The sequence below is a fragment of the Heptranchias perlo genome, chromosome 17 (genome assembly GCF_035084215.1).
Source record: "Heptranchias perlo isolate sHepPer1 chromosome 17, sHepPer1.hap1, whole genome shotgun sequence".
NCBI classification, from domain to species: domain Eukaryota; kingdom Metazoa; phylum Chordata; class Chondrichthyes; order Hexanchiformes; family Hexanchidae; genus Heptranchias; species Heptranchias perlo.
This window is the reverse complement of record NC_090341.1, coordinates 23605765-23618766: the sequence shown is the minus strand read 5'-3', so window position 1 is coordinate 23618766 and position 13002 is coordinate 23605765. Positions and strand designations below refer to the sequence as shown.

The 13002-nt window shown below is 37.2% G+C and overlaps 1 protein-coding gene across 2 annotated transcripts in view; it reads left to right on the top strand.

Moving 5' to 3' along the window:
* dcp1a (decapping mRNA 1A) overlaps positions 1 to 13002 on the top strand; it is a 59585-nt gene that overhangs the window by 12830 nt on the left and 33753 nt on the right. For both annotated transcript variants that reach the window (XM_067998735.1, XM_067998736.1), the window contains one exon: positions 12153 to 12219. In XM_067998735.1, coding sequence (XP_067854836.1) covers positions 12153 to 12219 — 67 coding nt within the window. The remainder of the gene's footprint in view (positions 1 to 12152; positions 12220 to 13002) is intronic.

Here is a 13002-nt window from a genome sequence, read left to right as displayed (position 1 = left end):
TTTAAAAAGACATTGAGGTAGTAGTTATTGCACTTTAATTCTTTTACAATTTTAAATTGAGAAAGGAGCCACCCTTGACCTGCAACAGGTATGTTTCAGATCCAGATTTTCAAACTTTGATGTTTCACATTATTACAAGAAAAAAATAGTGGCATTCATTAGGGGTTTGACCTTGTTGAAATGAATGAAGTTCATTACAGTTCTTTTATGCACTGTTCCACAATTGAAGTAAATTGTATTCAGCTTATCAAAGAATTATGCAAAGAGTGCATATTGATTCCAATGCTGTTAAGGATTGTTGATCAGAAATGCAAGAGTTGCCTTATCTGGGGTTTTCATTACCTTCAAAAGTCTTCCCTGTGGTCAAGAGTGGAGTTTGCTGGTGTGAAATTGAAGAGCATGCCAACATTTCAGGAAGAATGCAAGAGATTACAGTAGGGCATTGGTTGGCAGATGCAGTACAGTGATGAAAGGTTGTGAGAGGGCAGATAGTAAAAGATTGTTTCCACTGATTGGCGAATTAGTAACGAGAGCGTGGATTTGGGATTATTGCAAGAGAACAAAGGGGAAAATTAGAATTTTTTTCACGGAAGGTTATTACCACAAATGGCCATTGAGTCTTTACTGTAAGTGACTTGTAGCAGTAGAATAACGCTACATTTATAGAGCGCTTTTCATGTCCTCAGGATGTCCCAAAGTGCTTCATAGCCAATGAAGTACTTTTGAAGTAGGAATTGGTTAATTAGCTGAAAATGAAAGTATATAAAAGGATTCAAGGAAATGGGATTAGACTAGCAGCTGCAGTTGAAGCACCAGTAGTGAGCTGAATGGCAACATCATGTGCTGTAAATTCTATTGTTTTATATTTCTTTCCTATGTTTTAAGATATTCATTTATTTTATGGACTCAGCAATTTAATTTGGAACATTTTACTTGCATGTAATATGTTTCTGTGTCAAAATCAACATTGAGGAATGTACAGAGTCTGTTCATAATGCTGAAGTGTTCTGAGTTGAATTGCTGAATTCACAAAGTCAGTAATGCATGAACAATGTTGTTCACTCAACTGCCTGTGCCCTGAGCCTTAGACTCACCATTATAATAAAGACTCGGATCTTCAAGTATACTGTTGCATTCTAGGATGTGTTGATCCTAATTTTTTTTAAAAAGGTATAGTTTGTTGAGGGTTTTTTTAAAAAAAATAAGCAAAACAAAAATAGAATAATATAGTGAGACATGCTGATAAAGCTGTGAGGAATGTTCGTTGTGTTTTACGTGGAGCTTGATATAAATACTTGCTGTCTCTGGAAGGTTGCCTATCACAGATCAAATTTTGTTGAACATCTGTTTTTTGGGTTAGAGGAGCACAAGGGACACTTACCTGTCTAGGCAATAAGTCTTGGCCTTTATACACTGGTTCCTCTCAAGCCATTTGCCTTCTGCGATCAAGAAAGCAGTGTGGATAGCATGCTCCTAGGCCACTACCCATGTCACATTGGTCAGTAATCAGTAGTTAAGCAAGTGAAGACCCTGCATCTTATTTTTCTATTCCTTATTGCTGCAAGAGTGCAGCTGAAATGGATTCAGTGGTTGAACCTATGTCTCCCTGCTCTGCCAGAGTTCATTGGTGCTTCACCACCCTGCTGCTTAGGCACTTTTTAAAAAAAATACTGCTGGGTCACCTGTGGTGTTGTCCATAAAAAGTCAGGACAAAGCCAATATCCCTGAATACAGATATTCTGCTTTGATTTGATTTTGTTTAAGAAAAAATTTAATTTAAATGTAAATATAAAACTTTGGGCCAGCCAGGAATAGAGAACATGATATTGAAGGTTTTGTCAATGTTGATTGTTTCATTCTCATGGTGAAGTAACCTACTGCCTTAAGAACATAAGAAATAGGGACAGGAATAGGCCATACGACCCTTTGAGCTTGCTCCGCCATTCAATCAGATCATGGCTGATCTTTGACCTCAACTCCATTTTCCCACCCGATCCCCATATCCCTTGATTCCCCTAGAGTCCAAAAATCTATCCATTTCAGCCTTGAATGTATTCAATGACTCAGCATCCACAGCCTTCTGGGGTAGAGAATTCCAAAGATTCACAACCATCTGAGTGAAGAAATTCCTCCTCATCTCAGTCTTGAATGGCCGACCCCGTATCCTGCATTTTTGCCGCCTAGTTCTAGACTCTCTAGCCAGGGAAACAATTTCTCAGTATCTACCCTGTCAAGCCCCCTCAGATTCTTATACGTTTTAATGAGATCCCCTCTCATTCTTCTAAACTCCAGAGAGTATAGGCCCATTCTACTCAACCTCTCTTCAAATGACAGCTCTCATATTCCAGGAATTAATCTAGTGAAATTTTGTTGCACTGCCTCTAAGGCAAGTATATCCTTCCTTAGATTAAGGAGACCAAAACTATATGCAGTACTCCAGGTGAGGTCTCACCAATGCCCTGTACAATTGTAGTAAGATTTCCTTACTCTTGTACTCCAACCCCCTTGCAATAAAGGCCAATATGCCATTTGCCTTCCTAATTGCTTGCTGTACCTGCATACAAGTTTTTGTGTGTCTTGAATGAGGACACTCAAGTTTCTATGAATTCCAACATTTAATAGGTTCCCACCATATGAAAAATATTGTTTTTCTATTCTTCCTACTAAAGTGAATATCCTCACATTTCCCCACATTATACTCCATCTGCCACCTTTCTTGCCCATTCACTTAATCTGTCTATATCCCTTTGCAGACTCTTTGTGTCCTCCTCACAGCTTACATTCCCACCTAGCTTTGTATCATCAGCAAACTTGGATACATTACACTCGGTCCCTTCATCTAAGTCATTAACATAGATTATAAATAGCTGAGGCCCAAGCACTGAATCTTGCGGCACCCTACCAGTTACAGCCTGCCAACCTGAGAATGACCTGTTTATCCCTGCTCTCTGTTTCCTGTCCTTCAACCAATCCTCTATCCATGCTAATATATTACCCCCAACCCCATGAGCCCTTACCTTGTATAAGCACCTTTTATGCGGCACCTTATCAAATTCCTTTTTGAAAATCCAAATATACTACATCCACTGGTTCCCCTTCATCTATCCTGCAAGTTACATCCTCAAAAAACTCTAATAAATTTGTCAAACATGATTTCACTTTCATAAAACCATGTTGACGCTGCCTAATCATATTATGATTTTCTAAGTGCCCTGTTGCCACTTCCTTAATAATGGATTCCAGCATTTTCCCGATGACCGATGTCAGGCTAACTGGCATGTAGTTCCCTGTTTTCTCTCCTCCCTTCTTGAATAGCGGAGTAACATTTGTTACCTTCCGATCCATTGGGACCGTTCCAGAATCTAGAGAATTTTGGAAGATTGTACCCAATGCAGCCACTATCTCTGCAGCCACCTCTTCTAGAATCCCAGGTTGTAGGCCATCAGGTCCAGGGGATTTGTCGGCTTTCAGCCCCATTAGTTTGTCCAGTACTTTTTCCTCCAATGATATTAATTGTTTTAAGTTCCTCACTCTCATTTACCCCTTTGTTCCCCATTACTTTTAGTATGCTTTTTGTGTCTTCCACTGTGAAGGGATATGGGCCAAAGGCAGGTATATGGAGTTAGATCACAGATCAGCCATGATCTTATCAAATGGCGGAGCAGGCACGAGGGGCTGAATAGCCTACTCCTGTTCCTATGTTGACAAATACAAAATATTTAACGCATCTGCCATTTCCGGATTCCCGATTGTAATTTTTCCTGTCTCAGCCTCTAAGGGGCCAATGTTTACTTTTGCTACTCTCTCTTCCTTTTCGCATACTTGTAGGATATCTTACAATCCGTTTATATATTTCTTGCCAGTTTACTTTCATATTCTATTTTCTCCCCTTTTTTATCAATTTTTTTGGTCGTCCTTTGTTGGTTTCTAAAACTCCCAATCCCCAGGCTTATTACTCTTCTTGGCAACTTTATAGGCCTCTTCAAATCTAATACTCTCCTTAACTTCTTCAGTTAGCCACGGGTGGATCACTCTTCCCGTGGAGTTTTTATTTCTCAATGGAATGTATATTTGTTGAGAATATTAAAATATTTCTTTAAATGTTTGCCATTGCTTTTCAACTGTCAAACCCTTTAATTTAATTTCCCAATCTAACTTTGACCACTCGCCACTCATAGCTATGTAATTGGCTTTATTTAAGTTTAAGACTCTAGTTTCTGACTTAAGTACGTTACTTTCAAACTCAATGTGAAATTCTATCATATTATGATCGCTTTTCCCCAGAGGTTCTTTTACTGTGAGATTACTAATTAACCCTGTCTCATTATACAATACAAGATCTAAAAGAGCCTGTTCCCTGGTTGGTTCTGTGACATATTGCTCCAGGAAACCGTCTCAAATACATTCCATGAACTCGTCTTCCAAACTACCTTTGCCAATTTGATTTGCCCAGTCTATATGCAGATTAAAGTCCCCCGTGATTACTGCATTACCTTTGTTACCTTGAAGGTTGACTGATTTATTTTGGATTCCTCTTGGGCTTTGACAGTCTTTATCAATGGAAAAGCTTCTATTGGTTTGGTTCCTAAAGTTTCTCCTTGTTTAGATATAGTGAATGTTAGGAGCTAAACATGAGCATCTATTTGAGAAACACATGGCATGGTTATCTTATCTACTGACATGAGAAGGTTTTGGATGTGACCAAAATATCCTGTTTATTATTAATATTTATTAATGAATCTTTCATTGTGCTGCACACGGGGAGTCAAAACCACGTGTAGCCTTCGGGTAAAGTGAGGTTAGTGGGCAGGGGATAATTGCTCTATGCATGCAGTTGTAATTCAGTTCCCACTTTAAAGTTATACCTTCATTTTTCTTTTTCCATTATAAGCTTCTGTATCTATATTCATAATGGAAACTGCTTGTGTAATTACACTCTGCCACCAGCTTTAACATCTCCACTTGCAGGAAAGAGTAATCACAGGCTAACAGATTTACAGAGCTCGCTTGCATTGTAAATTTTGACAGGACGTTACAATGGAAAAAGTTGATGGGAAGTGTACAAAAGTGTAAGATTTTTAATTTTTATAGGTCTGGGAAATGGGGGCAGGAAAAGAAAGAGAGGACTAGATGGTGCTGCTGCATCCTGGGAAATTAGATCTTTTGCATATGCTCAGATTGCACAATCCAAATTCAGCTTATTGCTCTGGGCAAAATATCAATCCCAAGCCCAGAGTTTTGGGAGAGGCTGAGGCCTTCAAGTAATGTGAATGTGTTAAAATACACAAAAGACAATTCTTAGGATAAATTTAACTGTTATTGTGAAATCTTATTTGTTTTTTAAAAGATTATTTTGGGTAAACCCTATTTTGGGCATTAGAAATTTCAGTTACTGAAGGGGTGGGGGGGGAGATTGGTGGACGAAACAAAATTTTCAGAACACAATTTGAGAGAACTGTGGGAACCCAATAGCCAGATTCTGCAATCAGTATGATGAATTTAAATAGGCATTTTCCATTATAAATGTAAACATAGGAGTTTATAATGGAAAAAACCTGATACAAAAAGTGACAAAAACACAACAGGCAGTGTATGCAGATGTACCATACATTAGTAAGAATTAATTTCACATTAATTTACAGGCATTAACCTTCCCCCACCCCCACCGCCACTACCAATTAAAAAAAAATTCCAAAAAGGAATCAGTCAAATTGACTATTCCTCTCCCTTTTCCCCCAAACAATGAGCTGCTAGAAATCACAGGACATTCACTGGAAGCGAATATCCTCTTCAATAGCCCTAACAGAATAACACAACTTCAATAATTGTTTTGAAATCCGCAGTTAACACCCCCTTCACACACAAACCAAATTCACACACTTCACCATTATTGCATCTTGCATTGCAGTTTTCCCCCTACTTTAACTGAACTGCAAAACATTCCTCACATGATACAAAATATAGAAAAGAGAGAAAATACTGCTGAATGCTAAATGACCCCATTTTTTCCCTTCTATGCATATTCATGTCCTGACCTTGCTTGTTCTATTCCCTTATCTATCCATATCAGTGGTTTGATGCTATACTAGATCAACAAAACTAATCACTGTAATCATCCTTGATTCATCAGCCTTTCCAATGAATGCTTTGATATGCAGCTAATTTTCTATTGATGACTTAGCGTGCCAATCAGCAGGGGGATGGAGACCAGGAGAAATGACTGAGAACTGGACACCCAAATGAGAAAGAGAGAGAGAGAGAGAGAGAGAGAGAGACACACACACGATAAAAATAAGGAACTAATAAAATAGCCAATAAAATAATCTGAAGGAAGATGATTTGTTTTCTAAATAAACATGCAGCAGTGTTGAACTATGCAGCTTACTTTATTGGTACAGGGAGAGTCTTTTTTACCCCGAAGGAAATGATGGATCTTTCCAATGGCCCCATAATGTTGAATAATATGATTTTGAGCAGATAGCTGTTAACTACAGTTTGTATAAAAGTGTACATTATTTGCAGTGTTTCCTGTGTTAATTTCCTTAGTGTAGCCCCCCTCCCTGCCCAAGTTCCCGTCTGCTCTGTCAGATGGATGTAAAAGATCCCATGACACTATTTGAAGAAGAGCAGAGGAGTCTCCTGCTTTTGGTATCTTGGCCAATATTTATACCTCGATTAACATCTTTCAAAAAAAAATAGATTATCTGGTCATGTATCTCATTGCTGTTAGTGGGACCTTGATGTGTGCAGTTTGGCTGTTGCATTCCAACAGGGACTACATTTAAAAAGTACTTCATTAGCTGTAAAGCGCTTTGGGATGATCTGAGGTCGTAAGAGGCTCTATATAAATGCAACCCATTAGTTTTTAACTCCCCCTCTCATTCCCACTCTGACATCCCTGTCATTAGCCTCAAACACTGTTACAATGCAACACCAGTTTTGGTATTGTTTATATACATCTATTATACAAAGACCAAATTTAGTACAAACTATCAACTTTTGTTCTGTTTTGAATAGAGGTGGGTTATCAGTTGGGACTAAAAGTGATTTTAAAAACTGCAGAATACATTTCCTTTTTTGTTCATTTCAAGTAACTGAATTAGGTATGATAAGATAATGTCCATTCTTTCAAGCTAATGGTGTTCCTCCACCTAAGTGGTACTATAAATATAACAACCCAATTTTGTTCAATATGTTAACAGCTGGCACATTCCAGAAGAATCCTCATTGAAATGACCCAACACAATGAATGATTTACAAAATTATCTAATCTTTTTTGTTGTTTTCCTGTTCATATGTCTTAGCAGTTTTTAGATTATTTGCAATGTCTGTAAGCTGTTCCAACATTAAATTTAAAGATAGACATAAACCAAACAGGCTTTAAACAGCTATATTTTTCAAAACAGTGCAAGGAATTTAATTTAAAAAAAATTAGATCAAAGAACTTAATATATTTTTATGAAGTATTAAATGATGAATCTAAATATTGAAGTCACTTATCAAACAAAAGTTTCCTGCCCTAATTCCAGTAAATCTGTTCATAGCATCGTCAAAAACTTTTTACAAGTTATTCAATAACATGTACAGTAACTTGTAAATACTACATCACTGAGAAGAGTTCAGCACACTAAATTCCAGTTGGTACTACTTATTCCTGATATGAAAACTACATAAACACTCTTTCAAACAGAAACCAAGTGAACACTTACCTGTCCTAGTCTTAAAAAAGTATGGCTCTAGGTTGGTTTCGCTTACAACATTCCCTTTATATTTGGGACAGAGTTCTTGATGAGAACCCCGTTTTTTAAAAATGAGCTTCTTCGAAAGATCTTCGATATTCATATTGGCAAATGAGTACAATGTCCAACGGTTGTTGGATCAGAGATGAATGCTGTGATGAGTGAAGACCATACTTCAGTCAGATGATTGAAGAATTGTGGATCATTTACATGAAACTCTGTGTCCACCGAGGCACTGATAACAAATGCAAATGTCCTGTAACATTCAGTGCAGTAACTGCTACTTATGTCTTGCAAATACAAGCTACTTCAAATCAGCAACCAAATCTGCCTGTTATGCTTCTATGTTCATCCAAGTGCACTTACATACAGTACTGACTATTCACAATTGCTTTAATCCAGCCTCCAGTTGTTGGAGAGCAAAGTAAAAAAACACTTAAAGTGAAGTTGGAGAGATGCAGTGCCAGAGTTAATGGATGCCTGATTTTGAGAAACATAGTGGCAGCTGAGCTTATCAGTGACAACAGTTATGTGAGGCATTTGCAACTTATAATGGTAGAGTTTCCCTGACATTGTTACCGGGCCACCCTTGGGGAAGTGTTTGTGGCTGAGGGAAATGTGACCAATTGAATGTCGAGTCATTTAATTTAGCATGGTGCTGTATGCAATGCACTATTAGATCATCTTGCACTTTATTGGTTAAAATTGGATATGACTACCTAAGCAAGATTAACTGGAAAATATTAGTAACTAACTTTGGATGATAGAATTTAAAATATTTTTAAACAATCACTGCCAGTGGACCTTGCATTCTAGATTTGGTTTTCCCCACAAAGATCTTAAGTTTATCTTATGGTTAGTTACTTATACATAAGTGGATTATAATAGATGTAAAATAATGCAATTGTGCCATCTTGATTTTAGTTACTTCTGATGACTGCTGATGAATGAGCAACTGTAGTAATAAGCTGAAACATGAACTAGATAATCGCAAATGGTAATCCTGTACATATATTGCTTAGTGTCTGAATCAAATGTTTACATATTGAGGAATAAGGCTAAATGTCTACTAATGTAAAGGTGAGGCCTATCAGCTAAAAATACTTAGCATGCAGATGTTGATTTGCAAATCAGATTATTGTTTTATTCCAGCATTGCTGCTTCAATTCTAAGTTTTCAAAGTGTATAGAATAATCATAATGCTGAACTCAATACTAATGGAGTAATTTTTAATTGAACCTGTTGGCACTAGGCAGACATGTATCGTATTACCACATATCTCATGTTCCTCATCTCATCTTGCACCCTTGATGATATCATGTACCATATCACATATATTGGTGACTGTTCATAAGGATTAATTCGTAAGCAACTAATCTTAATGAGATCAGGGTGCAATATGTCTGAATGCATTCACTTGCATTTAGTCCTGTGCCACCACTTCCACCCCCAATGCAATATTGTATCATTCTGTTATAAATCATTAGCCATTCCTGTGGGTTTAGCAATGATTTTTGATAGTCCTGCCTCCCAATGGTATTCTTTCTTTTCTCTTACTGGGGAGCAAGCGAGTGTCAGAGCAGTACTGAATTTGCCATGAATAGGAGCAGAGAGAGAATGAGAAAGATAGGAGGAAATGAGAGGGCAGAAAAGAAAAGACTCCTCAGAGAGAAAGGGCCTTGGGTTAAGAGAGGCAAAATTTGATATGGGCATACTTTTCCCTATTTTCCTCTTCCCCCTCCTCCCTTTCTGATCCACCCTACTGAGTAACATCTCTTCTCTACTTCTTCCGTATCACACACAATCCGATAGTATGGTTTAAAGACCTGTCTTTATCAATATCATTTCTGTAGTAGCCTTTAGGAGCTTTGTGGAAATGGCCCAGGGTGACTAGCTAGTCTCGGTTGAGATTGGGAGCTTGTTGTGTGAAGAATTATGGGAATGGATTTGTGTGCCATCAAACCATGGTACAGTGTGTTGGAGCATTCCTAAGTGCCCCTTCAACAAAATACTGGTAAATTGTACTTAATACATGTCCACTTTGTGAACCTGCTAAATTCAAAATGTACTTTTTTTTTCTTTTACTCAAAATGAAAACAATATTGAAAACATCCATGGATTTAATTTCCTCTGGGTATCCATTTTAGTTCACGTGTCTGCACTATTATAACCCAGTTGTTAAAACCATTTATTTATTTAAAATTGATTAACAACTTTGTTCAAATAATGCAAAACGGGAAGTCATGCAAATACATTATCAAGGTACATGGAAACATAGAAAATCGGAGCAAGAGTAGACCATACGGCCCTTCGGGCCTGCTCCGCCATTCAAAATGATCATGGCTGATGTCTAACTCAGTACCCTGTTCCTGCTTTTTCCCCATATCCCTTGATCCCTTTAGCATTAAGAAATATATCTATCTCCTTGAATACATCTAATCACTTGGCCTCCACTGCCTTCTGTGGTAGAGAATTCCACAGGTTCACCACCCTCTGAATGAAGAAATTTCTCCTCATCTCTGTTCTAAATGGCATACCCTGTAAAGTAGCGTAGTGGTTATGTTACTGGACTAGTAATCCAGAGACCTGGACTAATAATCCAGAGCCATGAGTTCAAATCCCACCACAGCAGCTGGGGAATTTAAATTCAATGAATTAAATAAAATCTGGAATTTAAAAGAAAAACTAGTCTCAGCAATGGTAGCCATGAAACTGCCGGATTGTCGTAAAAACCCATCTCGTTCACTAATGTCCTTTTAGGGAAGGAAACTTGCCGTCCTTACCCGGTCTGGCCTTTTACGTGACTCCAGACCCACAGCAATGTGGTTGATTCTTAATCACCCTCTGAAATGGTCTAGCATGCCACTTGCTTGCGGTTCAAGAAGGCGGCTCACCACCACCTTCTCAAGGGCAATTCGGGATGAACAATAAATGCTGGCCTTGCCAGCGATGCCCACATCCCATGAACGAATAAAAAGAAAAGTCTGCTAACAATAGCACGTGGAAAATTAAACCCATTAGTGATGTTACTGTGTAATTGTGATATGTTAATGAAAATGTTCTTAAAATATATGTTTAAACTTCCACTGTTATAAATCTGTAATATGTGATGTAATATTCTGTCCCTGCTGAGAGCAGTGCATCTTTTATTTATATATTCTAACTTTTTTTAAAACCGTAACCTGTTTTCTTTTCATGGCTTGTTCATCAGTACCATTTTGTGTGGCTTAAGCTCTTGTACAGACAGATGATCTAAAGCAACGTGGAAGTGACTTCAAAAATAACTGCTCTAATAAACTGGAGACAACTAATCGAAAATATCGTCCCTGTAATTAAGGAGGTTTTCAGCATTTGATTAAAGCACATTCTTAATCTTGTGTGGATTATTTTAAAAGAAAAGCATTCTGAATTCTAAGCTGAAACACATGAAAATATTTTATTGAAAGTTTCATATTTTACTACATCTAGAAAGCTTGCAAAATGAACAAATTAACAGCAAGTCTGTGGGTAATGAAAACTGTAATGTAATTCCAAATTTGTATGTGTTCTTCAATGGTATAGTAGCACTAATGGTGACCCTTCAGGACTGGTTGCCAGACACAAAATGTGAAAAATCATATGATAGATCAACTGTACAAAAAATATAACTCGTGGTTCTCTGAAGGTAATGAGTTCAAATTTTACCATGCTGCCCACTAAGCTATCATTACATATCTTGTATATGGCTGCTTTTTAGCAAATCTGCAGCTCAGATAAAAGATTGTTGGGACATTAAGATTATACTGAAGGAGTTTGGCGTCGAAGAAATAGTTGTTTACCATTAAATACTGACTGAATATTTGCGATATCCTCCCGGACCAGCTAACTTTAGAATGGAAATATTTTAAACATCTGGGTAAATGAGTTAGTGTCCATAAATTACTGTGAATGAGGTAGTTTAAAATTGAGATTTTGCTTTCCCCTTTTCTGGTCTGATAATCCCTCCTACTTCCCTGTTTTTAAAGTTGTTTTCCTTCCTCCATACAACACTATCCAGCAAAGAAGGTAGGCAGATGGCTTGTTCCTAGACCTTTGCCACTGCTGCTTGTGCTATGATCATTAGGTTCCGAAGAGCAGCTGGAGAAACTCAAATCTTTTCTGGGAGAAGCACGCACAATTGGCCACAATTGGAGGATTGCAATAAACATCTCATGCAAACCTATGTCCTATCATTTCTGACATTGTGTGTTGGTAATCCAACTTGGTGCCCACAGTGCTACTTGTCTAGTAAACAAGAACAATAATAATTAAATTACTAATGGATGAATATTATGGAATTGTCATAAATGATAGCAATTAAAGTAATATGAAAAATGAAAGTCGAGAGGTGAAAAAAATTGATATTTGGCTTATTTTTATCTTTTTTTTTGTTAGTGTCCATTTACAGCATCTGGTTTTATGACAAGAATGACTGTCATCGAATTGCACAACTCATGTCAAAGTAAGAACTGAAATTTGCATGTTGTAAATCAGCTTATAAAAACTATAGCTACTGTGCCTTCAGTTTTAAGATTCCATTCCAAAATTAGGTAAAATTGTGGTCAAATTTATATTCTACTATATGGACATTATTGCTAATTTCACAAACCTACAACTAGTTGAAGAAAATGCAAATTTTAAACTTGTTTGTGAAATTATTGTGTTTTAATCCATTAAACAAAATCTTCCTTATTCTGTTCTTTCTCCACCCCTCCTCTCATTTTGTAAATTTATTGTGCTTGTTCCTTTTAAGTTTTCCTGCATCCTGAGAGGGCAGGCAAATGAGGTACATTAAACTACATCCATTTAATGTCCATAAAGTAAATAAGAATGTTGCATCCAGTTGACTTACTGATGCATTATGGATCTTTTGCTCTTACGAAATCTTTAATAACATTTAGTCACCAGTGTGATGTAATCCCTTCCAAATGGATATTAATTTAGTGATTATGCCTTACCATGCACTAATTTCTCCCTGCCTATTTGTATATTGTATGGAAACCAGCTGAAGAAATAGCAAACAAAAAAAAGAATATTTTTTTCAGACAGTTTATGTACAAATTAGTAATGGTTGATTTAAAGTAGGTTTTAATATATCCTCGGAGATTTTAAGTTTGGCTATGATGCATGACATATTTAAGAATGCAGTAGTAGTGTTCGTACACCTGCTCTCATGACAGCTGTTGCCTTGTTCATTTAAGTTGTATCAATCAAGAAGGTCAACAATCTGACTTTGACTGCTTTT